This window comes from Opisthocomus hoazin, chromosome 9 (assembly GCF_030867145.1).
Source record: "Opisthocomus hoazin isolate bOpiHoa1 chromosome 9, bOpiHoa1.hap1, whole genome shotgun sequence".
Taxonomy (NCBI): domain Eukaryota; kingdom Metazoa; phylum Chordata; class Aves; order Opisthocomiformes; family Opisthocomidae; genus Opisthocomus; species Opisthocomus hoazin.
Window position 1 is genome coordinate 37873608 of NC_134422.1, and position 26029 is coordinate 37899636.

General features: G+C 47.9%; 1 protein-coding gene across 2 annotated transcripts; it reads right to left on the reverse strand.

The window, feature by feature from the left end:
- Window positions 1-31: 31 nt before the first annotated feature.
- On the reverse strand, window positions 32-25887 carry MCM3AP (minichromosome maintenance complex component 3 associated protein). Of its 2 annotated transcripts, none has more exons than XM_075429953.1 (28): window positions 25068-25887; window positions 24745-24968; window positions 24071-24149; window positions 22024-22171; window positions 20740-20936; window positions 19639-19778; window positions 19217-19414; window positions 18727-18995; window positions 17879-18041; window positions 17146-17306; window positions 15536-15780; window positions 14606-14796; window positions 13540-13640; window positions 12809-12940; window positions 12091-12204; window positions 11424-11576; window positions 9874-10071; window positions 9515-9583; window positions 8684-8818; window positions 8122-8275; window positions 7399-7657; window positions 6938-7035; window positions 5221-5611; window positions 4822-5079; window positions 3950-4079; window positions 2745-2951; window positions 2011-2161; window positions 32-1545 (listed from the first exon to the last, which is right to left on the reverse strand). In XM_075429953.1, exons 1-28 carry the CDS (start codon window positions 25882-25884, stop codon window positions 1387-1389), a joined length of 5541 nt encoding a protein of 1846 aa, XP_075286068.1. In that variant the 5' UTR covers window positions 25885-25887; the 3' UTR covers window positions 32-1386. The 2 variants fall into 2 exon arrangements, with proteins under 2 accessions (XP_075286068.1, XP_075286067.1); XM_075429952.1 differs by having other exon boundaries at window positions 14606-14814.
- Window positions 25888-26029: the final 142 nt, after the last annotated feature.

The window sequence follows — 26029 nt, forward strand, 5'->3', positions numbered from 1 at the left end:
GATTAAATAAAGCCGCACACTCCGAGAACACTTCATAGCAGGAGCTTTTGCGCAGCCACGAGAGATTTATTAGGTACAAAACGTGTCTACAGGGGGCGGTGTGAGCCTCGGCCCCAGCGACTGCTGGGCTTTCACCAGAGAACATTGGCAACAACGAGCACACGGGCTTCCCTGGGCAGAGTGAAAGTTAATGCGGATGGAGGAGGAAGAGCCTCAGAGCATAACATCCTCACTTTAAATTTCTCATTACAACTTAATATTAAGCTCCTACTGCTATTCTAGGTTTAGGAGAAATAATATAAATGCCATTAAAAAACACAACTACAAGATTACTTTTATGGAAGGCAGGTGACAGTTTTGGACTACTGAGAATTCCAAATGAAACTGGAAGCAAGTCAGAAAACAGGTCTCTGGCAGGGAAGATAATCGGCATTCACCCTCAAAGCTGCACTAATTTGTATTTCACAAGCAAAAGTTTATGAGAAAAACCTGCTGATAGTGTAGTAAGAAAAAAAAAAATACTTGTACAAGAGTACTGCAGACAAAGTACATCTTCCTGCTATTCACTGGGAATCACTATTAAACTAAAACCAAAGCTCTTCACCTTCCACAGCTTTTTAAATAGCGGAGAACGCAGGCAATCTGCTCTTCTGAAAAAGTAAAATCCTTTCTCCGTAGCTGTTTACTGAAGACTGAAGAAAGCGTCCTGCTCTCCAGCCTGAACATTAATCTGTAGAGTAAGCAACTCATCTGCTTTTAATGCTGCAAATACTCACTACAATACAGCTTGGGCCCACCAGCACAGAAACCCTGCTGGATTTGCCCCGAGCATCGTTCAGGACAAAGCACGGCCAAGCGTCGCGCTAACTCGAGAACGACGGTGCTGACGCTCCCGGGCAGCAGAACGGCACCGTCAAACCACAGCGCTGCTGCCAGGCGGCTTCTGTGTGAAGCGAGCGAGCGCAGAGCTGCGACAGCATCTCGGGACTGCGAGTGCGGAGAGCAGTCGCTCTGCTGCTCCCAGGGGCCCTGCTACCTCACGGCTTTCTCCTGGTAAAGCTCTGTTTACCCCCAATGAGAGCTGGTAGAAAGAAATGTCACCCAAGTGTCAATTTAAGGCCTTCCAAGAAAAGCGTTCGACTCGTCTCCGTGCGCGTGAGGCAGGTCAGGAGGGAGGCCCGGACCAGCCAAAGCTCAGCGAGGAGCCGAAGAGACGCAGCGAGCTACAACACACCACCACCACGTGAGAAGGGCCCAGGCCCCATGTCCGCTCTGTGTTCTTCTCCTGCTTTTTCTGGAAGGTTCCCCAGGAGCTTCTCTGTTCAATCACCCGGCCCTGGGGTTCTTTACCAAGTCTCTTGGTCTGAACACGTATCTCCGCTCTGCTCAAATCTCCACCATGTCCAGCAGAGCAGACAGGTGGAGCTCGGAGGCAACTTCACCCTCCTTGTTCGCTCTGAGGAGCCGCTGCAGGTGTTTCAGCCTGTCCGACAGCGTGGGGCTTAGCTCCTCCACCAAAAGCTTGCTTCCTTCTTGACTCCCAGCCTAGGCAGAAGGAAAAGCGATGAGACCGAGGAAGAAGCATTACCTAGGACCAACAAGAACTTCTCAGCTCACCGGCTGCTCCCCCACTTTTGAAAACAACCACGGAGGTCAGCACCCACCAACCCCGAAAAGGTAAGGCAAAAACAGCACGGTCTTCTGCTTCTGTCCCCAGCCTGCCTTTAACCGGGGGAAGCCGACCCACAACAGCGATTCCCTAAGTTAAAGTGCAGCACCACAGCAGCAGAAAGCATCACCACCTGTGAAAAACTTCTTCCAGATCTGCAGAAAGCATTCCCCTCCCTGGAAAGAAGTGATTTCCGAGGCGTAGTTTCTCAGTTCTTCGTTCCCCACATCTATCAAAAGCTGCACACCAACGTAACTCCCACTGAAGGTTTTGCAACTAAGCAGGTTTGGCACCTGCACGCCGCAGAGCTACAGCTAATGCTCAGTCCCACCCTTTCTTACCTCTTGAGCAGATGACACAGGACTCTTCACCAATGGACAGGCGACAGCTGGGGTGGTGACCAGAGACTGGGGGAGGTAGAGAGGAAGACCTACGAAATCACCAATGGGCCCAATGTCCTCAGCTAGACATTGATGCAACTGCTCTTCAAACCTGGACAGAAAGATCAAGAGCACCAGTCACACTGCAGCCTGGCTTTGTTCTTGTAACCAGTGGGTTAACCAAGGGTTTTGGGTGCAGGAGTGTCTGCAAGGAGGATCTGATGTTCACAGTCATTTCCAACATGGTCTGACATACCCCACTGCTATGGTAAAATCCCTCGTAGAAGGTTGTGGTACAGAGGGGAGCCACACAGACTGAAGACACTCAGCCGACGGGGAAGGCAAAGAGCCAAGCAGCCCTTGGGCCAATCTCTAAAGCTTTAGTTCTTCAGCTCTGTGATCTGCATTGCTACAGGCACCAAACTGACACCCCCAACTTGACTTTATAGACATCTGTGATACCGTAGGACACAGACTGCAAGCATTTCCACCATCCTGGACTGTTCCTGTGATGCAAGTAGGAGCTAGCGGGGAACTGCACTGAAACAATGCACTTGCCGAAATGAGATGAAACGAGGTAGTCAGGGCTGCTTCCCTGCACTGCTGGACTTCAGCTTCCCGTTGTGTACAAGTTAGAAATTGTTTACAACCCTGGGCCGGAGCTGCAAGGAAAGGCGACTGCTCTGGGAACTTACCTCCTGCTTTCTATTTTCTCCAGATGCAGCTGTGCCAGCAGACGCTCTGGGAGCAGCTCCTGGGCCGCGGCTGTGCCTGTGAAATCATCCGCACTGGGAATGCTCTTTTCTTGACCCGACAGCGTGCTGATGCCAGAACCATATTGAGCTGGCACCACGGAGACACAGTAGGGTTTCTTAAAAGAGTTGGAAGATTTTACCCTTGACCTGAGAGGAGGTGGCGGGGGGGGTGTGTGGAAAGAATTGAGAAAAGCAACAGGAATAGATATGAGCATGTTGATTTTTCCCTACTGACTTGAAGTTTGGAAATAGCAGGGAATAAGAATCGATCATTTGGAGACTAATTCACTTGTACCAGGGTCAAACGTACCACCACCTGTGTGTGGGATTTTAGAGGAACTGATCTGACAGGGGGCTGGGATTCACCCCAAAGGAAGGTATTACCCACCCAGCATCTCCCACGGCACAGCAGAGCAGCAGCTAAGCTCCCAAGAGGGAAGAGAGGCTGGCTTCACTCCCAGCAAGGCTAGGCAAGTGAGCTAGACTCTCGAGATCTCAAATACTTTAATGCCACACAGCTCTAAGGCACCCTCCCCCCTCAACCTCTAGCATTTTCTCTTCTCAGTGGGACTTTTCTGACGTCTTTCCACAAGCTGGGGACAAAGCCTCCCTTTGAACTCCAAACGCTGCAAAATTAACATGTAATTACCAAAAGAGTAAATCTGCAAATCACCTGACATGTAATTCATCTGTCAGGTCCGGGCTGCAGCTGAAGCAGAAGTAAGGGGGGCACTGCTCGATAAAGGGCACGCTCACCATTTATTCCTATGCTCCTCCCCAACACCACATTGATTTTTCCTCCATGTTTTGTGTACCTAGGGTAGAAGCCTAACTCCAAAGCCTCAGCCATGTTCTCTTTGGCAGAAGTTAATTTCTCCACTCATGACACTTTAAGCACCCCTCCAAGCAACCCATTTCTTTGAGAGCTGAGTAACCCTGCAGAAATAAAACCTGCTCACTACCCTGTTTCAGCACACCCTTGTACATCATTTCAAGATGTACACAAGCACATTCTGGGAAGATGCCACATGCTGGTTTTCAGCATGGTGACAGCACTGTATGTTCATCGTAGAGGCCCCGAGCAAGCTCCCTGGAGCTCACCGAGCAACTGTGAGGGCACAACGGAGAGCGGAACGCTGCCTCACCTCTCGCGGCCTTGCCGGAGCTCCTCCTGTGTGCGCAGCCTGGCTTGTTCCCACGAAAAAGGCAGAGTGAAGTTCTTTAAATGCTCCTTGAAGAAGTACACACGAATCTGGCCATCTTCACTTACTGCTTCTGTGAATAAACCCAAGCCCAACATTTATTATTAGCACAGATTTTCCTCTTCAGAAGAAAAGATCAATATTAGAAAGCCAACTGGAGGACAAATTGCGTGTTCACTTTCAAGTAGCTTTAAGTTGTAATCTGCAAATAGAAAGGGGCCTTCTTGAGCTAATTTACTGCTCAACAGGTAATAGGTTACTAGGAAAGACTGTAAAATCATGCTTTATCTTCATTTTAAATATTCTAGTGCATCTAAGTTCAGTGGGTTAAGCAGTCATTTCATTACAGGAGGCTCCCTATGATTAAGCCAAACAGAGCACAAAAAAACCCCAACGCACTTGAAAGTAAACAGAATCTGAGACAAACTTAATTAACCCATGGAAGTGCTCATTAACATCAGCAGCATGCCCTCTCATCTGACCTGATCTTACACAACTTCCAAGGGACCAGTTCTTGGCCTTTTGTCGAATCTAAAAGCCTCTCCTCCTGGGAGAGGTTAGCTGAAAGACTCTGACATCTTCCTCCACACAGAAACAAAATTCTCTATTCTCAAGTCAAGTCATAATCAACACTAAATACACACTCCAAAGAGCAGAAGGATCTGCAGTATGCACAGTGCCATTCTACAGGAGGGGATCAAGACCGTAGCTCCCTCCCTGCTACACATCACTTGCTGTCACACATAAAGGCACCACCATCAAGTTATTAAACACAATTATGCAAGACGTATCATCCACGTTTTAGGAGGACACACCTGGAGCAATAGGCAGTTTGGGTGGTTTCCAGTCTCTCAGTTTATGATCAATGCAGACTGCCAAGATATCATCCCAAGGGATCTCATCAACAGAAGGTCCATCTTCATTAGAGCTCCCAGATGTCCTCCTCTTCCACTTCTGGAAAGTTTTGCTCAGCAGATTCTCCACTTGAGACTGGATCAGCGGTTGAGTATGGGCAGAACTAGCAATCTGAGACACATACTGAAAAATCATGTGGCAAACAGGACGCCAAGGAGCTATGGAAAAAAACAAGGCAGATTGCAAGAACTTGCGGCAGAGCCAAACTACCCACCTTACAGGCTGGCAGTTCAACACGGCGCGGGCACACTGATAGAATGACGTGGCAGCAAGAGGGTACCGCAGCGTGAAGTACGTACCGCCTAATGGAGGCAGATCTAGGTACGGGATCTGGAAGGACAGCACAGCCTTCTTCAGCCAGGCCAGGTGATCAGGCATGTTCCACTGCAGGTGGGGCAACACCTTGTTACCCCCAGGCTCCGAAAACTCGGTAACGGGCCAAGACAAGTCACAAAGCTGCTCCGAGGACGCCACATCCGAAAGAAACTGCAGCACGCTGTTGTACAGCTCTACGATGACCCCAGGCTCCTGAGATGGCAGGCCAGCTAAACGCCTCTCCTTCCAGTCGTGGTAGAAGCGCTTGCCAAATTCACCATCAATCCCATCCTCAACGTACTCCCGAAGGGTCTGACTGCAGAGCTCAAGGGAGTCAGGGCATTGGGAAACCAGCCAGCCCACAGCTGCGGAGATCTACGACACACAGAACGTGGTTGGTTGGAAACTGCTCTGCAGTGATCAGGACACAAAGGATTCAGTCCTGCAACCCTAAGTTTGACCTAACAGAATTCAAGGTGGTATGCAGCAAAATACAAACAAATCAACTATCATCATCCCGGTATTCGCAACAGTAATTCTCCAACTAGGTGGTCACAAACTAAATTCACGTGCAACAGGCTCAGGAACAGACAGAAAGGACCAGACACAACTGTGCTGGGGAATTCCCTGCTGCAGGACACTGGGGATGCTGAAAACTAATCTGGGAGAAATTGGACAGATTCACAGAAATTAGCCCAGCATGACTGCATCCAGAGGAGTCATGCCTGACCCTGGCGGCCCTTGAACTGCAGAGAGTTGCAAGCTGTGAGGGTCTGTGGGGGAGCCTCAGTTGTCTTATTCTCACCTTCTTTCTTATGCACCTTCTTCAGACACCAGGAGAAGGGAACAGGAGGCTGGAGCTGCTTTTGGTCTCAGTCAACTTGGCCGTTACCCTCTCCCACCTCTCCAACCCACCCTGCTATGATTCTCACACAAAAGACTATTTTAGACGGATAAGTATCACTCTCCATCGTGGGTTTTTGATGAGCCTCCACGCCACTATTGCCAAGCACACAGCAAAGTGAAGGACAAGGGGAGAAGCTGGTGTCTGGAGGCTGTCAGGGGCAGATCCACACAACCCTTCTTCGCACACGCGAGAGGACAAAGGCATCCTGCAGTCCCATCCACCACAACGGAATAAAACTGGGTGATCTCACAGCAGCCAGCAGAGCTGCAAAGGGTCCTCTGCATTTTAGGACCGCGAGCTTAAGGGTACAAAGGCTCATCCACCACTCGCACTCATCTGTTAAGCAGCAACTGGACCCTTGCTACTCAATGCAGGTGGGACAAACAGGAATGGATTTATTTACATAATACACATATTTTGGTTTCAGTGCGGTTTTCAGCATTACACAAATGAAACTCTCTTATGTAGCAAGTGCTACTGATCTCTACTCAGTTAGAACAGTCATGAATAATGGAAAAGTAGCAGAAATATTTAACTTCAGAATAGTTCTGGCTGATGTTGGAATCACTACTGACAAGTGAGCACCCGACTCCAGCAAATTCTGGCATGTGAAAAAAACGGTAAGAGAGTTTTTTGAACAAAAAATCAAATGTTACAGAAACTTCAACGGAAAAAATATCCCATTACACAATTCAAGCTACTGAGAACCCAATCATTCCTTATCAGGCATTAGCAATTGAGAAGTTAATGATAAACCAATAAAGCGTCTCTTTGTGTGAGTTTGCTGTTCTTACCCTTCTGGTGCCTTGTAAGTCATTGATAGAACCTGGGAGCTCAACAATGGTGTAGTCTGAAATTAGCTGGGCTGAAATCAAGTCCTGCAGCATCAGACCTTAAAAAACAAGAAAACCCACCATATACACAGAGAAAGAACAAATGGGTATCTCCTCCTCTGACCACACTCACGCATACATTCACAGCATCACTTCTCTCCTCCGTCCTTGCCCACAGACTCTCAGGATCAAACACTGTGTGCAAAGGGAAACTGGAACCCCAAAAAAGTTCATCTCTTTCTGTACTGAACAGTTCTTAAGGGCTCAGGATTTCTAGCAAAGCTTTGAGAAATACTGCACTTCACAGCCTCTGCCTTTGCTAGGCGATGTATTTGAGAGACTGCACTAGTTGCAACAGTTCTACTTGAGGCAGCCCTAAACATTAACCTTGTTTTTTCAAGGCACAGAAGTAATTTACTTACCTTCTTCTACTTCTTTCTCTGTGGCCTCCTCTTCCTGACTGGGGACTAGAACCACCAGGGGAACTACTGGGTGGAAAGGTTTGGCTTGAAGCAACTGTTTCAACTGCAGCAAAGCTGAAAGCCAATAAACATCATCTTCTGCAACATCTTCACTCCTGACTCGAGGGGGCAGGAGAAGAACGAGACCGCTGGTTCCAAGCAAGTCTTTCTGCATCTCAGCCGTGTCAAGCTCAGCGTCAGAGAGCGCACCATGTGCCACCTATACAAGCAATGAAGATGACAACAGTAATGTAGCTAAACAAAGCAATTCTCATACTGAAATGTGTAGTTTACTATCACTAGCATTGAGCTTTGCCATTTTGTTACCAGGAACTCTACAAATCCTAAGACAACAAGCTGTTAGATGAATACGGGTGTGTCCAATAAATGCAGGTGAGCATAAGAGTGCACTTCAGCACCTGATTTGGCATCAGGAATTTAGATGATTGAGGTTCGAACAATTGCACTGTATTTAGGCAGGTAGTTACTCAGCTGACTGGAAACAAGTAAAAAAAAAAAAAAATCCGTTTTCTTTCAGATCTTTTCAACAACCCCATCCCTCCTAGTATCACCTCCCTCCATCTGACAGGACACAGCGTGAAAAGCCTCTGCACAGCACCCACTGGAAAAGAGCACACCCTGCTTCTATGGCCTGTTAGGTATCAGAAAACTGTTCTCACCTACCTTTATACACACACTGACTTTAATGCTTCTGCTCCCTTGCATGCCAGGAGAATTTAATAACGTCAGTGTTTGAATTCTGCCTTCTGTATGTGAAGCATTATTCTTCCAGCTTTTGTCTCCCACAAATTTGGCTTTCAACCAATCCACCAGTACCCTAGCAAACAAGGAAGAATGGGCTTTTGCAATTTTTGTTTTAAAAAAATGGCATTTTAGGGTTTTAGCATCAACACTTCTAAGGCACCACAAGCTATCATAACCCCAAAACTTATATTGCTTGGGTTTACTAAATAGCTATTAAATGTCCCAAAAATAATCTGCACTGCTACGTATGTCAAGGTTTTCGCTATGAGCAAAAGGAATTCAATGAAGAATGTCAGGAGAAGATACAGCCCACTGCACTAAATAACAGCCGTATTTTTTAGAGTGTTCTGGAGAAAAAAAAAAAACCACACTGGAAATTTGACATTGCATGGAGAAAGAATACACCAAGGACTGTATACTACTACTCTTGTATTTGACTGCCCTGCGTGAGAAGGGGACCCAGCAATCAACTCTTACTTACCTGTTGGGATCACCCTCCACATATTCATCATCACTTGGCAACACCAACAGCACCTTCCAAAAAACCTGTTCTTGTTGAACTGGAATATGTTCAGTGACTAATGAGACAAGATCCAGGGGAGTCCAAGCTAAATCACTTAAAGAGAGACAGAAGTTGGTGAAAAGGCCCTCCTCGTGTTCATTCCCACCTGGGGAATATTTTTCTTGCTTTGAACAAGTTACGCTACTGTCAGTTGCTACTGCCCAGTTCAAACAGCCCAAAATTGGAGCTAATTCTTTAGATCTGTCGCCCATCTATTTCACCGCAGACCAGACAGATGTCTTTGAGAACTGCAGCTGCTACATCTGTTACATGAGCCTTACTTCAGGGATTGTGGGACCGTATGTGTATTGCTTCACTTTCACACTGCTTCAATACCCTGCCCCAATAAACACCCAGGCCACTGGAGTGCATGACGAGCCAGGAGAAGACAGACCTCCTGCTGCACTTTAAACGTCTAGATCAGTCCTTCTGTGCCACAGGCCAGGCCACAAACAGCTCATTTACTCCTCTCCCCTTCCCCTCCATCCCAGGCATCATCCCACCCAGGATAAAAAAAACCCACAATATCCATCAGATCCTTGAAGTTACACCCATAGCAACGGGATCAGATGGCCTAACGCTTTCATGATTTTATCTTCCAGTTGCCCTTATCTGGAAAATGCTCCCAGAAGCAAGGCTGCAAGTGGACACTCGAGAATGATTTGCCATTCCCTACTGCCATTTTCCAGATGTCTGGCACTTCTGTTACAGTTTGCTCAGAAAGAAAACAAAGATCAAACACTGACATACCTTAACAACTGCTGGTAGAAGTGCTGAACTTTAATTTCATGAGCTGTCTTGTTTCTCAACCAATTCAGTCTGGAAACAAAAGATTATCGGATGTAATGTTTGGTACAAAACAGGTACTTTAACCAAATTTAAGAAATGCCAATTCCCGAGAAGTACTGCAGAGACTTTAAAAAGTTGCCATTAACAGAAGGAGGACTAGTTTGGAATTTCAGTCTTTGCCATGGCCTTTGTGCAGAAAGGGTCTTTTTGGGGGTTTTGCAAAACCGTTAACATTCACAATGGAAGAAGAGAACTACTTTGTAACTTACCTTCCAAAAATCAACCAGACTGCCAACTGCTGTCACCAGAAGTATCCTTACCTCGTGCAAGAGACTCCCAGCTTTCCTCCATTCCCCAGGTTTACAATTCTTTTGCACAAGTTCTCCATGGTTATCGGCCACTCTGCACTGGGGGACAGCGCTTTCAGCTTATTTTTCGGATCTGGGCACCAGGGAGCAGCTGGAAATGCCCTCATTTGACGTTTCAACTTTGTTCGAGCTGCCACTGCCTCTCTCCACCTTTGTAAGAGAACAGATAAATAGGTCACATGAATAAACTCTTCTGCAGACCAAACAGGTTTTCTCGTCTTCGCTCTTCAGGCTGGACTGGGTGTTCAGACACCCCACAACTCAGTCTGCCCGGGTGCTCAGAGTGTGCACAGGACGAGATCTGTCAGCTGTACACATGCAGCATCCAAAAGGTGCAGCCTTCTGCCCCTTTCAAAAAAAAAACCAGCGCAGATGAACGGAAGCAGCCTTCTGCTTAGCAAGCTGGACTTGCCCTCCATGGCCACAGGCATCACAGGAGGGAAGTAGGGTTGCTCCTCGTCCACCTCATCCCTTCCTCAGCTGCCCCAGCCATGCTCCCCAGGCAAGAGTTCAAGCACAGTTTTCCTCCCCCTTTTTCAGCGTGTTTATTCCTAGCACATAGAGCATTTTGCAACGACCCTTTACAAAGCTCCTCTGACACCTCAAGCACTTGCTGAAAACACTTTCGCAACATCCATCGCATTAAGAAAGGTATGCCTCTTTTTTTCTTGTTCTACTTTTAAGCAACATTTAAAAAGGCAAATTCACCATCATGAAGAGAACACAAAGTCTTCGTTATTAGATGTCTATATATTTTTCTGTGACCAAATGATTCAAAATGGGTGGCACCCAATAGAGTTAGAACAAAAATGCCAATTTATGAATTAAAAATCTTTTACTGTGTTTCTCAGGTATATTCAGGGGTTATAAAAATATTCCTTCATCATCCAATTTTCTCGACTGCTGCCCGTACACTTGTTTCGCGTCCCTTCAGGCTCCCCCTTAGTCTTCCCTATTGCACTGAAGGCTATTTACACAAGCTCTGAAGAGACACATGAGCTCAGCTTTAGGACAGTAAGAACTCTGCAAAGGAAGGTGCTCCACAGAAATGAGACTAGCCTGCTGCTTCCTCTTTAGCAGCGAGAAATGCCACCTGCAACACACCTCTGCCGGACTGCGCTGGGGTAGCACAGCACAGCAATGAATCTCTGCCTTGCAACACCACAACAGCCACTAAACACTTTGCACATATCCAGAAAAAAACAAGTGTCCAACAGAAAGAACACATGGAGACATTATTACACGTTTCTAGATAGAATGAAGCCGAAATCTCCTACCAAGCTCATTAATTGACTCCAACGAGGTGTGCTCCCCTCCCCACATACAGCCGAGTAGCTTAGAGGCTAGTAATCAGCCTGTCCCAGTCTACCCTTACCATGGAGACAAGACAGCAAAAACCACCTCAAACAGAGCGCAACCAGACAGCTGTAGTTCCAACTCTATTAACCACTCCTTGCCAACGCTCCCAAGAAAAGCACTTGTGTCACAGAGCAGCAACTCACCGTTGCAGGTACTTGCAGAAACACTGGAGCTCCTGCAGGGTTTCCTTAGCAATCTGGAAAATCTCGTCCTCCAGAAAGAGGTCCATGACGTGAGCACAGACTTCTTCTGAGCACCGGGCAATACGGGCTTGCCGGTCTCTTTCCAAGGCACATCTAGCTCAAAAACGAAACAAAACAAGACCTCTAGTGAGAAGGAGATGGCAGCAAACGCCAATACAACTAGCTGAGGTGCAAACAGGGAAAACCCTCACATTTAGCAAGGGGGAGGGATTTTCCACACTTCTACTCTGTGGTCCTTCTAAATAAAGCCTCTAATCAACTAGGAGTCATTCAAGTTCTACACTGATCACGGGTTTCCAAAGAAGGGTCTACAAGAGGGCCCACAGCTGAGCCGTAAGGGAGTCAGAAAAGTAAGCACACAGGGCAGCCTTGTTCAAGACAAAGCCTCTGTTCCCTCCACCCTGGAGGGTCACTACTGCTCGACACAGCGCGACTGCAAACTGTCAGCCCACTGTTACCATCAAGTACAATTTTCCCTCTCTCTTACATAGCTTACTGCAGATGACCTCAGAGAAGACCAAGCAAGAAACCCACCGCTTTCCGACAAATTCCAGTCCTTCGGAAAGCATCCTACAGCAAAGTATAGCACACAGTATGTCGTACGTACTTTAACTCACTGGTTGAGGCTTCTTGAACACTCTCCTTTATTACTTCTTCCAGTAACTCCATACCCATCAGCTGGCTCAACTGCTTTATTAACTGTTCTCTTTCCTGCTTTTGCCTGGAAAGACAGAGACAAGATTTACACCGGCAGCAAGACAAGAGCGGCAAGATTTACTCACAGGAAAAGATTTACACTGGCCAATCTGCTGCTTGGTTACACAAGCTCTACATGCAGTATCAGACAGCTAATTTGGCTAAAATTGAGTTCCCACTAGCTTGTTTCTATCTCTAAAGATCATCAGCTTTGCATGGAGCCAGGTTTCCCTCAAAAATACAGGTAACGGAGTTATTTTGTTCTTACCCCGGTAAGCTATAGACAAATAGTTCACGCAGAAGGAAAATTTCCTGCGTACAGCAGGTCTGGGATGCATCTCCCATCTCTGGGTGAATAAAAGTACCCAAAATTCCCACCCGCCATTTTCACAGCGGGTCCATCAGGTCACCAAAATCCTAAATAGCAGATCACCTGAGAACACAGCAGGGACAGCCTGTCTGCATGATCCCAGGGCAGTTCGAGGTGAGACAAACTGAGTGCTGCTGGCGTGGCAGAAAGACCCAGGGCCTGAGCACACGTGCAAGGACTCGGGCTGGCACCAGCTGTCGTTACGTTGCCCAAGCGCGCACACAGCCCACCCTGCGCCGCAGCAGAAGCGGCAGCTTACCTCTCTTCCTCCACTCTGCGCCTCTCCTCTTTGACACGCTCCCTCTCCGCGCTAAGCACGCTTCCAGCCACTTGTATGATGATCTCCCCCATCACTTCAGTCAGGAGTTCCTCCACGGTGGCCTCTGAGGTGCTGTGCAGAAACAGCAGTTCTCTTTTCAAAGCCAGACAGTTGTCATTCAAAGCCCTATGTCTGTGCTTTTCACAAGTATACACCCTTGCTTCGTTGCGGTGAGCTGAGTCCAGCCACCAGCTAAGCACCCACACTGTTACTGGTTCACTCCACCCCCTCCCCGTATCAGGACAGGTGAGACAATAGGGAGAACAAAAGTAAGAAAACTCATGGATGGAGATAAGGACACCGTAACAGGTGAAGGGAAAACACCCACACCCACAGCCCCACCAAGCAAAGCAAAGACAGCCAGCCACCACCTCCCACGGGGAGAACCAATGCCCAGCCAGTCTCCAATCAACGACCACCCTGGAAGCCAGAAAACCCCACCACTTCCTTCCTCTAACCCAGTTCTACTGCTGACCACAACACCACGCGGTGGGGACTTTGGTCAGTCTGGGTCAGCTGTGCCGGCTGTGTCCCCTCCCAGCCTCTGCACACCCCCAGCCTACAGCAGACGCTGCCTCGCTTAGTTTTATGATCTTCACACATGGTGCTGCCGTGCCAAATTGCAGCTTTGATGACAGACTCCAGGAGTACCAGCAATAAACGCTCTTTACCAGATGGCAGCAGTCACGTAAGCCACTCCCGCTCTGCCCACTTCTCCGCACTCTCCTTTGAGGACGTCGTGCACAAGCCCGTCCACCACTTCGGCGATGTCCTACAAGCAGCAGAGGAAGCAGCTGAAGCATGATGCAGTCCTGCTCAGGGTGGCCTGGGCACACACGTGAACCGGAGTGAGGCTTCTCAGCCTTGATTAACTGACTGCCATTGGCAACATCATCTGTATTTCTACTTACAAACTAAGCTAACTTAGTCAAAACGCAACAGCCTGGAAATCTTAGACTATGTAAAAGGTTAAAAAGAACCCAGAAACAAAAGAAGCTTTCTGTATTAAATATGGGCAAGTCAAGTTAGGAAATAATAGCTAAGGAAAGTGAATTTTGAGAGGGATTTTTATGTTCCTACTTGAGAGTTTCTCTCATTCTGGCTGATTTAATTCCAAACGACCAGGTCTAACCTTCACCAAAATGTAGCCACATTTAGGTAGAATATGGCAGCTTCACAAAGCAACGAGTCACTCTGAGATGGGCTCCGCATTAGCACATGCCTGAACACGTGTGGGAGGCAGACAAAAGGGAACAGCACAGATACACGGGGCAGACATTCAAGACCCAACATTAATAATCATACATCCACAGGAAGCAGCTTTGTCATGTCTCACGTGAAACACGTGCCATTAAGAAACAGCTCAACATTCTCCACTAAAGCAAAGTTTACCTACTAAGTCAAAGAGAATCCCGACCTACTATCACTTTCTGACTCTCTCCGTAGAGGTTTCTCAAACAAATGCTTGACAGGACTGCTTATCCTATGAAGGAGTTGGAGCAAGCACTGACTTTTCAGGCTTGCACCTGAAATCGCTCAAGACTTTCTTTTTTCGGAACAGTCCAAGGAAATGACTTCTCAAAGTATCCAAAGCACTGAAGCAGGGAGCATCTCCTTTCGCCTCTACTTAACACACGCAGATTCTGGAAAACTGAAACAATCTAAGAACTCAGCTACCTTTTATTACATTTCACAGACCTTTCCCAAATACTTGATGAGAGGTTTCAATTTCCTTACTGTGTCTGTGTAGACGGGCTGAGGCTTTGCAGGGGGAGGCTCGAGCTGTCCAGCAGGTTGGGAGATCGCCTGCGCAGGAGGCAGCATTGGCACAAGCTGGCGAGGTAACAGCGAGGGCACAAGATGGGCTGGGGGCTGGACTCTTACTGCTGCGGCATCTAAATCCACAGCTTTGCTTTCCACTCTTCCTTCTTGGGAGAGGGGGAAGACTAAAATTAAGGAAACCAGGTTAGTCACAAACAGAAGCAAAGCTACTCTTATCTTCAAAATATGGCTTGTCTGATAAACCTCATCAGGTCGCAAAACAAGTCCACAGCAGAAGTCTGCCGCCCTAGAGTTAAAAATATCATTGTATCACAGAAACTAATTCATATTTAACAATGTTTTATACAAAACATTCAGAAGTCTCACTGCACTTGACCTCCAACACCAAGTACGTACTTTTCCAATAAAACAACTGCTTTAAGTCAAGCACACCTAGCACCTACACACACCTCGTGAATAAATGCAAGGTACCTGTACTTTCAGCAAGGGGGAAACACCGCCTATGTTCAGCCAACTGTAAAAACAACACGATTATACACACAGCGGGAACAAACAGCTGCAATACAAAACCTGCAAACTGAAAAGGGAAGTTGGCTATGTGAAGCAGCCAAATGTCTAGTTATTTCACCTACGCTGGCAAAATTGCGCTCGTTTCCGTTAGTACATTTCCTGTATTGGGAAATATATTTTATTAATCACAAAGTTTCTTAGCTTTTACAGATACCTAAGTATGCTTAAATCAGAACATGCTTTCACTACACCCAAATTTCCACACAACCCGTATGAGCCACGGACAGCTTCTGCTTTGTAGAAACAAAACTACTCACAGAGCTGACCCGGCAGTACGTTCCCTGCGCTGTATCCAAAATGCCCGTTTGCTCTTACCTGCTGCTTCCACGCTGGATTTTTGGCTGCTACTAGCCTGATCCACAGAGGTGCTTCCACCGATGTACTTGTTCTGTCCGCTGAAGCTGGACACAGGCACGTGGTGAGGTACTGAGGGCAACGGCCCACCATTTACAACTTCCCCAACCGAGACAGTTAGCTTCTGGCTGACAAACATCGATTTACGTGGTTTGGGCAACCCGTCTGGCTCCAGGAAAGCGGAGCGATTCAGCTCCACATAAGCACTGGGGAAAAATAAAGAACAGGAGTACATCCTCAAAGCTCCAGCAACTAGCGGTTTTCAGTTAAACAGCTTCGCAGGGCAAAATGAGACAGGTGCTGGGCACTTGGGATTGCTCCCTGCAGCCCAGCTCTCCATCACGGGCTGGAACCAGAGCAGGGAAGGCAGAGCACGCTGTCCTCGCAGCTGTCCTCCCAGGACAGAACACAAGCTGCGCTGACATTTCCAGGCACCCTCACAGACTATTTTGTCTCTCTGTCCTTTTAACCTTTATCCACTGCCTACGTTATCCGTGTATCTTTTACCTAGACTACACCCCACACGACAGATGCAAAAACTATCTACAGGAGTAATTTTAAAAGCTGCAGTCTTCTTCCAATCTTGGCACCAGTAGTCTGGCTAATTTATTATCTCAGAACAGAATGCTAAAAGGAAACAGAGCACTGGCATGCTCAAGGTTTTTGCCTTCTCCAGTCTCTTGAGTGCAAGCCTGTATGAGCACACCTTACAATGCATGTATTTCCACGGCAGACACTCTTAGCTGCAAACCACTGGCCTCCAGAATTCTCTAACAACTGGTTTGCACTGCTCAGCTTCATCCCACCCTACATGCATCACCGTAATACCAGTTTCCTGAGAAACAGAACTGCATCCTCATTTCCAACAGAGCTGCAATTTACTACAAGTAAACTGCAAGATAAGAACCTAAAACAATGGGGTTTTTTTCTACTGCGTTATCCACATCTCTTTCTAGGGAGGAAGTCCCTGGAGTCCAACGGAGAAAGCACTCAACATGCAGTCTCTCCCCTTTGGGGGAAATACGTCTCATTTTTCACCACCCTTCAAGCAGGATGAAGGAATTTTCTATCCTTGAAATGCCTTGTCACCTTCTCAACACAAGTAAAAAAAGAAGTACAAGTGCAAAGAAAGCTATTGTGGGATGTCACAGTAGTTACAGGCATACAAACTCTGTTTCTTGAGGGAAAGATACAAAAATAAAGAAACTTTCATAACTACAGCAATAAAAATAGAACAGATTATTAACGTTTGCACCCATCGCTACCCTAAGAGTATCTCCTTCTCTGGAGATATTCAAGACCCGCCTGGACAAGGTTCTGTGCAGCCTGCTGTAGGTGACCCTGCTTCGGTAGGAGGGTTGGACCAGATGACCCACAGAGGTCCCTTCCAACCCCTACTATTCTGTGATTCTGAGAAGAGCTTCACTTACAGAGCCCAGCCCCTACCCTTCACCTGTTCTTTTTCTGGTTGCAAACTGCAGGAGCAGCCCATCCACGTTCACGCTTTGCCTAGCGTCAGTCTAACTCCACTAGGCATCCTGGGGCACAGACGCCCTTTTCCTTACACTTACCCATCAGACACACTCAGGCCATAGTAACTTATAAAATCGGTTGCTTCCTCACAGTCTTTGAACAGCAGCATGCGGACCAGGTGATCCAAGGGAAACACTGTGCACCTTTGGGTGCTCACAGTGTAGGCAACATTGAGAGATTTGAGAGCATCTTTGCGAATCTGAGGGAAGATAAAAGAAAAAGCCACGTAACTACCAAGTTAAAGACCCCTAAATGTACTATAAAGTGTACTATAAACACGAAAATCAGGTTTAAAAGAAAACAGTACTTTGTCATCAAATATCCACATAATTATTCAGCTCTAACTTTCTTTTTAAATTCTATGCACTTGCTTTCTAGTTCCTGCTCCTCTTCCATGCTGCTCATTTTGAGCATATCCCTTTGCGACTCTTGTGCAGAAGAAAAAGCTTGCAAGGGCTTCCGAAAGCACAGGTTGATATTTCCTTTGCAAAAGTCGCAGACCTGCTTCTCTGCTTCCCAGTTATTTTCAGGGGAAATAATACGTATTTGTAGACAGTTAGGAGAAAAAGAAATGCCGAGAAGAGCATTTTAGCATTTGCCTATCACAGCAGAAAACGCGTGATAAATTTTTAAAGGCTTCTGAAGAAGCAAGAATAAGATTATTTAAGACTAAATACCCACCAAGTTTTCTGCTAATAAGATTTCCTCCCAAAAGTCCCAGACTGTTTACTGATTAACACTTTAAAAAACATCCATCTGCCTTTTTCTTACCTGGTTGAAATAACAATGTAAGAGACAGGCATTCAGATAAGAAGCTGCTTGCACTAACTTGAAAAACCTCACAAAGTTGTTGCTGTTTAATGCAGCAAAAGCTTGAACTGCAAATCTAACTTCAGGAGAGTTTCTAACCTCTGGACGAAACTGCTGTACTTCTCTGTGGAGACAAAAAAGACAGATACAAAGGTTTTGCTTCAACATTAACAACTGCAATTCAGTAACAACCCATAAAAAAATGGAATTAAAATTATTAGCTTTAAGCAAGACACACAACTCCTGTGCAAAACAAACAGCTGTGAATTAAATTCACAGCATGATTTACTGATCATTAATATCCTAATGATGCTTGCATAGTCAGCATGTTACTATTATTTAGGCACATCACTCTAACATCTAGGGAGGAAAGCAGTTAAGAGATTGACCAGAAAAGCAAAGTATGATTCTGCCCACAAAGCGGTTTTTGCTTGGTCAGCTGCAGATAAAGCCATGAAGCTTGGATACCACTCAGGGAAGAGAAAAAAATTTTCCTAAATTTAGAGTAGTTCAAGATTGAACTTTTTTTTTCATTGGTGGTTTTTTCTACTAGCTGCAGAAGCTCTAGTGAGTTCTTCAAGGAGACAAAACAAAGCTTTTATTTCTCACCCCCTTCTCTTAAAAAAATACACTTTTTAAAATGACCAGTTGAAAAGTTCAAATAAAACATTACTACAGCACACTTTCTTTGGAAAAAAAAATTTTGCCACTGAGCTCTCCACTTCCATTACAGTTTGTCCGGACTTAATCCTAATCTCAATTCTTCCCAGAGGCAAAGAGAAAAAAAAAGTGATATCTGTTGTTCCCACCTGAGAATATCGCCCTTGTTGAGATTCAGCAAGACGTTATAACCTCTGAACTCTGCTTCACTCTCGCAGTAAATCCCCTTGTTAGCCAGGTCCTGATACATCTCCTTCAAGCTCTGCAGGCATTTAGTCATGTTCTCATTGTTGATTTTGGCATCGAAGGAGGACATGGGCTCTTCACACAAGTGGTGAGCACAATGGATGTGAAAGCGAGTGCACTTCTCAATCAGAGACACCATCAGCGGGTTGCAGAGGTGTTGCTGGGTTATATCCTGACCAGAACGGTAAAGAAAGCATTGCATGTATTTTTAAGCTACAGTTGAAGAGCACAGTCACCTGGCACTACACCTCTGGGAAAACTCCTTTCAACCGTGCTCTGAGTCACTTTGCAATTCAAAATCTTTGAATTACTATTGCTTTTTGCTTCACTTTTTACAGCATAATGTGATCTTTTGCTTTCTATCATCAAACATCTCCATCTGCCGGTGCTCACCTTTCTTATGCCACGAGTTCTGTTCCAGACAAAGTCATACCACTCTCGGTAGTTTCCTTCTCCCTGATCCATAATGTTGGTCACTAAATAGTCCATGGTCATACTCAACACCTCAGAGGGTCTCAGTTCATGGGGCAAAGGTTCCTCCTGATCTGCTGAAGACCTGCTATATTCCTTGATTGCTGCCGCATGATCTACCTGCAAGACAAGGAGAAAACAATCAAAGCCCAAGGAGTACGTTCAACTTTTCAGGAGTATAGAAGATTTCATCCTATCCATACTTCACTTTAGTAAGGAGCAGACTGTTTAAGGAGTTTCTCCACTTTTCACACTAACGGCCCACGTCCATTCTGCTACAATAGCAAACGTTTTATTTTCTTTTACAAGAGCACAACCAACCCCTGCATACAGAGGTCTCATACCTTGTCAGATCCTAGCAGCACTTCAAAGATACTGAGCTGGTTTCTCGTCTCCCTCATGTAGCGCTCCTTTTCAGGACACATGTCCGGGCAAGTGCCAACAACAGTTTTTGCTTTGCCAAGATTGGTCCTTTTTACTCGAGCTTAAAAAATAAAAAAAACACCCAACAATAAAATTGAACAAACACTTAGCATCTCTCATTCTTGTTTTCATGACACGCTATTACCCTGATGTGCCAACACACCCCTAAGCATGCCAGATGCCTCAGCTGGAGTCTGTACATTGGTCAATGGATGGAAGCCAAGAAGTGCATTGCTAAGACAACAGTTCACAAAAAAACTTGGGGGGGAAAAGGGTCTCTAGAGATTCCCATCCCACCTCTACTCAGAGCAAGGCCATACCCACACCTTGGCGTGGTCAGAAACGCACAAGGATGGGGTTCCTCCACTCTGGGGCCAGTTCCAGGGTTGCACCACTCCTCGGGGGAAGCTTCTCCTACCGTCCCACCTGGATATCAAGCGTTTCATTGAAAAGATTGAAGCCGCTAGAAGATACCAAATAGTTCTGTGTCCTGACTAAGCACCAGCAATTTCACAATTCCACATCAAGTGGCTGAGAAATCCATTCGTCAATATTAAAAATAAGATCTTAAATTAAAAGCAGGCTCAGCTTTGAAATGGCAGGAATGGGATGGAAGGGTTTACAGCTCAGCTCTGCGAAACAAAGGGCCACTTCTTGAAATGATGACCAGCTTTGTAATAGTTTGAATTCAGAGAATGCGGTGGGGCTTTGGGTAGCTTCCTTTGAAGAGCCTGCAGGGATACAAACCCCCCTACATGGCCTCCTTCAGAAAAACAGTCTGCTACTCGCTTGCCAAAGATATATGTACACGCAATAAGTAAAACAGATTTTTGTGTGTTCTACCAGAAATTAACAAATACAACAGTCCCTCACAATGGAAGAGTATTTTGCAGACTGCTTCATATTAAACTCTCTCTATAAAGCCATTTCCATAACATCACAACAGCTTTGTAACAGACACCACACATCTACTTCTTTACAGCAAAGAAGCACACGTTACACTCATTAACTTGCGTAACTACCTTGTCGCATGATTTTGTCCCTTTGGTCCAAGAGACGGTATCTTTCTTCAGATGTCTCGGCCACTAATCCCACCAGGTTACTAAGAGACGACAACGAAGCTCCCAAGGCCTCTGAGCTCTGCCCTTCAGAACTAGTATCAAACAGATCTGCTTCAAACTGCAGCGCCTTTCGAAGACCAGACTTCTTCGCTGGAGAACTAGAAGGTTTTCATTAATAACACACTAATGCATGCCCCAGCCTTAATCAGTTCACTGTTCTTTAGGACATCAACATCTCTGTTTAGAAGAATATTTTGTTCACAAGGCAAAGTATCAAATAAACAAAACATGTATCGATGCACTAAGATTGTAATGAGCTAACACTAGCCCTGAGAGTTAATCGGGTTAAATCCTCAGCACTGCCCTGACAACACTGCCAAGCATTCCGGGTTGCGGCGAAAGCCTCTACCTTTGTACAAACAGCGATGGCATTACCGAACCTGTTTTAAGAGTGGACAGAACCAGACAGCTGTTGCATTTTTGCATCACTACGGCACAGCAGCCTGCACTTTAAAGCAGGAACTAGCCGTTCTTTTGGTGTGAGAAAACCCCAAATAGTTTCTATAGCAACACAGATTATTAAAAGATATTACAGGGCCCAGATACAAACATATTTTTTAAATCAAGGAACATTAATTCCTTCACAACATATTACCAATTTTATAATTCTGTGACTACACATACCAAAGGACTTTTGTCAAACTAGATGCATCATTAAGGTACCACAGAAAGACAACAACCCTGCCGCTTCCAGACACCAAACAGGAGGATTCCTGTACAAAGACCGTTCACTTGAAGTGGGACAAGACAACAATCCAAACTCACCAGCTCCTCTGAAAAGGAGATTCTCATTCCACAGAACTGCAACTGCCTACAAACGAAACTACTCACTTCAGAAGCTCATTTAATCACGACCACAGAACAGCGTCGTTACTGCTTAGGCCTATTTTGGCTCTGCACTGTTTCATTCCATTCCCTCATGCCTCACTACTGCAGGTGCTGCTGCTCATGTTATGAACAAAATATTCAAAAGAAATACACACACCAAAGTAAAAGGCCTTAACAAGCAGTTAGAAGTATCTTTCCAACAAAGTGAGAGATCCGTGATCTCATAATTCAGCCAAACCAGAAGAGGCAGGGGAAGCACGCTTCCCGACAAGGACACGGCGACTTGGCACACACCCATCACCGTTTTTCCCCATGCACCATTTCCTGCCAGGCGGATTCCCAGAGGAGCAGACGTACCTTTTACCAGGCATGACACTGCTGGCAGAGGATCTTATTAAAGGTTTTCGAAGCGGGGAATGCTGATAGTTTTGCTCTTCACTGCTTTGCCTTCCTTCGTCTTCACCTGCTTTCTTCTCCTTGGATGAAAATTCTCTTTTCGCCGGACCTGGAGTGACACACAAACATGAAGAGCCAGGTACTTGCCAAACAGTTTAAGCAACAACTCTCTTATCCTCACAGGGGTGACGATGAGGAGTTTCTTTAAAAAAAACAAACATCCAAACTATTAGAAAATAAAACTAAGAATCACAGTTCTGTACATGTACGTAAAACTTCCAGGGCAACTTGCACTAGAAGTTGTACTGAGAAAACGCACCAACTGCTAGTCAGCTTCACCGTTCTATCAAGAAAAAGTATCTTTCAATAAAATAGCAATAATATAATTGGTCAGCAGATTGTCAGTAAATGAAGTCCTACCACCACCCGAATTTAAGTTCTCTCAGGTTTGGGATATAACCCACTAGCCGTAACTCTCTACGGGATATGAAGTCCATTTCACCTATGTAAACCACAATTCCCAGTGCTCCTGCTGAAGCATGTTAATTATTTATTTCACATACCCAAGCTTAGACTGGGGTTGGCATGCCTCCTCAAGAGTTACACCTACATCTTGCAGAAAGGGAGAATTTCTTCTCCCAGGAACAAGTTTTCAACCAGTCAGATTTCTTAAATTCTCTCAGATTTGTTACTTTCGAATACTGCCATTCCTGTTTCTATAGACTTAACACCACAACAAAATGACAAAGGTGAGCAGGCGCCCCTACTGCTGCTGCTTCAAGATGTTCATTCTCAGGAAGACAACTCTGCAGCTGTTTGCGTTCTGGCAGGCAAGTCTGTGGCTGGTCAAAGCTGTGGTGAACCATTCACTTGCTGTGGCTGAAAGCGGATCCCCAGGCTAGGATCTCAGAGGCATGAACGCAGCGTTCATAAAGCTAAAGAAAGGGAAGCACTCAACAGTTCAAGGATTTGCCTAGGGGGTGAACAGCCAACGTTCACATCTCCTCTCGCCTTAATCCCAAGCACGGTGCGGAACCCAGCTCAGTTCTCTGGAAGCAAATCACACACCCCGTTCTCTCTTTGATTCAAGCAGTATGTAATCATCAATACGTGGAACAGCAACCTCGGCAACACAGACACTCACTCCAGGGAACTCCTCAGCTCAGTTCGCAGGATGCTTTCCCGAAGGCTGGACACCCACATCCCAGCCATGCTCTGAAGCAGGCGACAAGGCATCTGAAGCTGCGTTTTCTTACACCCCCAAAGAACATCCTACTTCTTGATAGGAGCACAAAGTTACATCACCATATTCCTCTTGTGTGGCTGCGTGAATGATTTCTAAGTTTTGCTGTAAAACTACGCTGTCTTTTTAAGTGTCTTCAGCTCCTTCATTTGGCTGAAACAGCATTTTGGGTCAGATCAGAAAAAATGTTTCAGACAGCAGGAATTCAGAAAGAATCAGTGCAATTTCCAACTGTGCTTCGCAGTCGCTTGCTTAAGACTTCCTCAATACCAGAGGACAGCACTGCAGATGCTGGAAGTTTGCACAGCTTACAAAAGCAACTGGGTAACTTCAACAAGAGAAGAATCTTCCATGATAAGATAATAAAATAATAATAAAATACCCCTTCTGGTTCCCAGGGCTCCCAAGCCTTAGGCTGTTCAAGGCTGAGAAACGATGCGCTTTATCTTGTTCTTTTTCCCCTCCTCTGCATATCCACTATCAGCCTTTGCCACAGACAGAGCTAGCCAGAATGTCACATAAAACGCAGAACAATTGTTTTTATGCTTCTGTAAAGAATAACCTCCAATGCTCCCACAAGCTCTGCGCGCCAAACAGTCCGATTGGCAAAAGTCAAAGAGAAAACCATGGTACTTCTGGAACTGTAGCGCTCCTACCACGGAGATCATCTTTGTATCGACCTCAGCACATCAGGAAACAGGAACAGAGCAGATGCCACAGGGTTTCTGTATCGCCCAGTAATCACATCTAGAAACAGAGACTTACTTGTTTTCTTCTTTTGCCAAAACGTTACTATGTCTTTGTGCAACTCTTTTGCTCTTTTTCTGGCAATGGCTGCAGAGGCCTGGAAGAAAACAGAAGCAGAGTATGAGAACCTACTGGCATCACACCACCAGCAAGCGCACTGCACTTTTCGCCAGAGAAACATTTACCCATTTCCATATAATTCTGGTTACTGCATTTTAACCTCTCACTTGAGACCTACACACAACCAGCATGGCTGGGCAGGTTCACACAAAAATCGCCGCTTTTCGCGCGCAGCGCTTGAGAGCGAAGGTGTGTTTGTCAGCACAACGCCGAGCGCTCCGTTTCTGCGCCGGCTCCTCGGCACACCTCAGCGCCGAGGTTAGCGGCGGTATTCCCAGCCACCAGCTCACCCTGCAGAGACGGCACGAGCTCGCCGAGCCCGAGCGAGAACGCAGCAGCGCACGCAGTTCAGGTTTGGGCGACGGAAGCTTGGTGTCCCAGCGGGACAGCTGAAGCCAGGCAGCGCTCCGGCAGCAACCACGCTTTAGGTGCGGCTCATGGCGCTCCTACCCCGGTCTGTAACACAGCGCCCGCGACACAAAGCCTTTCCTCCGGGGACGAACACACCGAGCAGAGGTGCAGCTCCCACCCCCCAGATCTGAGCCCGCTCTCGCCAGGCTGCCGACACTCACATGATCGAAGAAGTGGAGCACGGCCATTTTTTTGTTGCGCCTGGTCATGACCCGCCGGACCTTCGCGAACTGGCCGAAGTGCTTCTCCAGCACCGTCCTGTCGTTGAGGTAGTCGGGGATGTTCTTGCACTGGATGGCGGTCAGCTCGCCGGGAGGCAGAGCCCCCAGCCCCTCCGCGCTCTCGCTGCCCCGAGCCCGGCGGGCGGGCGTCGCGGGGGCCGCATCTGTGAGAGGAAGGAGGGAGTGAGGGAGGGAGAGAGGGAGGGAGCTGCCTCAGGCAGCCGGCCGGCACCCGGCCCGCGCGGCTCCCCGCCCCGGCCTACCTTCGCGGGCGGGCTCCCGGGGCTCGGCGGGCGGCGGCTCCTCGGCGGGGCCCCGCTCGGCCTCGGCGTCCCCGCGGTCGCGGGGGCCGCGGCCCTGGCTGCGCAGCACCTCCTGCAGGGTGCGGCCGAACAGCGCTCCGCCGCGGGGGCGGCTCAGCAGCACCGCGCGCTTCTCCGGCGGGGCCGCCGCCCGCCCGCCCGCCGCCGCCCGCCGCGGGGAGCGCTCCCGCTCCCGCTCCTCCTTCCGCTTCAGGCCCTTGGGCGCCGGCTCCCCCGGCTCCTCGAAGAGCGGCCGCGGGCCCTTCTCCTCCGGCCGGCCCAGCGCGGCGGCGGGACGCGAGAAGGAGAACGGACCCCCCCCCGCCGCCGCGGCCTCCGGGCCGGCCTCGGGCGCGAAGCCGAAGGGCGGCGAGAAGGTGAAGGCAGCGGGGGCGGCCGGGCCCTTCTCCGCGTCTCCGCTCGTCAGCGGCTTGAAGGCGGCGGCCTCGGGCGCCTTGAAGCGGAACTCGGGCGCCGCGAAGGCCCCGCCGCCGCCGCCGCCCGGCGCCTCGCCCGCCCCCGGGAAGCCGCCCAGGTTGGTGGGCGGCTTGAAGCTGAACCCCGCGTTACCGGCCGCCGCCCCGCTGCCGCCGCCTCCCCCCGCCGCCGCGAAGCCCGCCGCCTGCACCAGCCCGTACGGCTGCCCGAAGGCGGCGGCGGGCCCGGGGGCGAAGGGGAGGCCGGCGGCGGCGCCGCCCTGCCCGAAGACGGCGGCCTGCCCGAAGCGCAGCGGCGGGGGGAAGGCGGGCGGCCCGCGGAACGGAGGCCCGCCATTCATGGCCGCCGCCTCTCCTCAGCGGGCGGGGTGCGGCGCGCAGGCGCGGCGGGGCGGGGCGGAGACGGCGGGGCGGGGCGGAGGCGGAGGCGGCGGGGCGGGGCGGAGACGGCGGGGCGGGGCGGAGGCGGGGGGCGTGGCCCCGCCG

What these genes read in the sequence shown, in the direction of transcription:
- MCM3AP (XM_075429952.1), bottom strand. Translation starts at nt 25,884, where the DNA reads ATGAATGGCGGGCCTCCGTTCCGCGGGCCGCCCGCCTTCCCCCCGCCG. An exon ending in GCCTCAACCAGTGAGTTAAA is followed by an intron (nt 11,577 to 12,090) that starts GTACGTACGACA and finishes TTTTTGAGCTAG; the next exon opens with ATGTGCCTTGGAAAGAGACC. An exon ending in GTGGAGGGTGATCCCAACAG is followed by an intron (nt 8,276 to 8,683) that starts GTAAGTAAGAGT and finishes CTTGTTTGCTAG; the next exon opens with GGTACTGGTGGATTGGTTGA.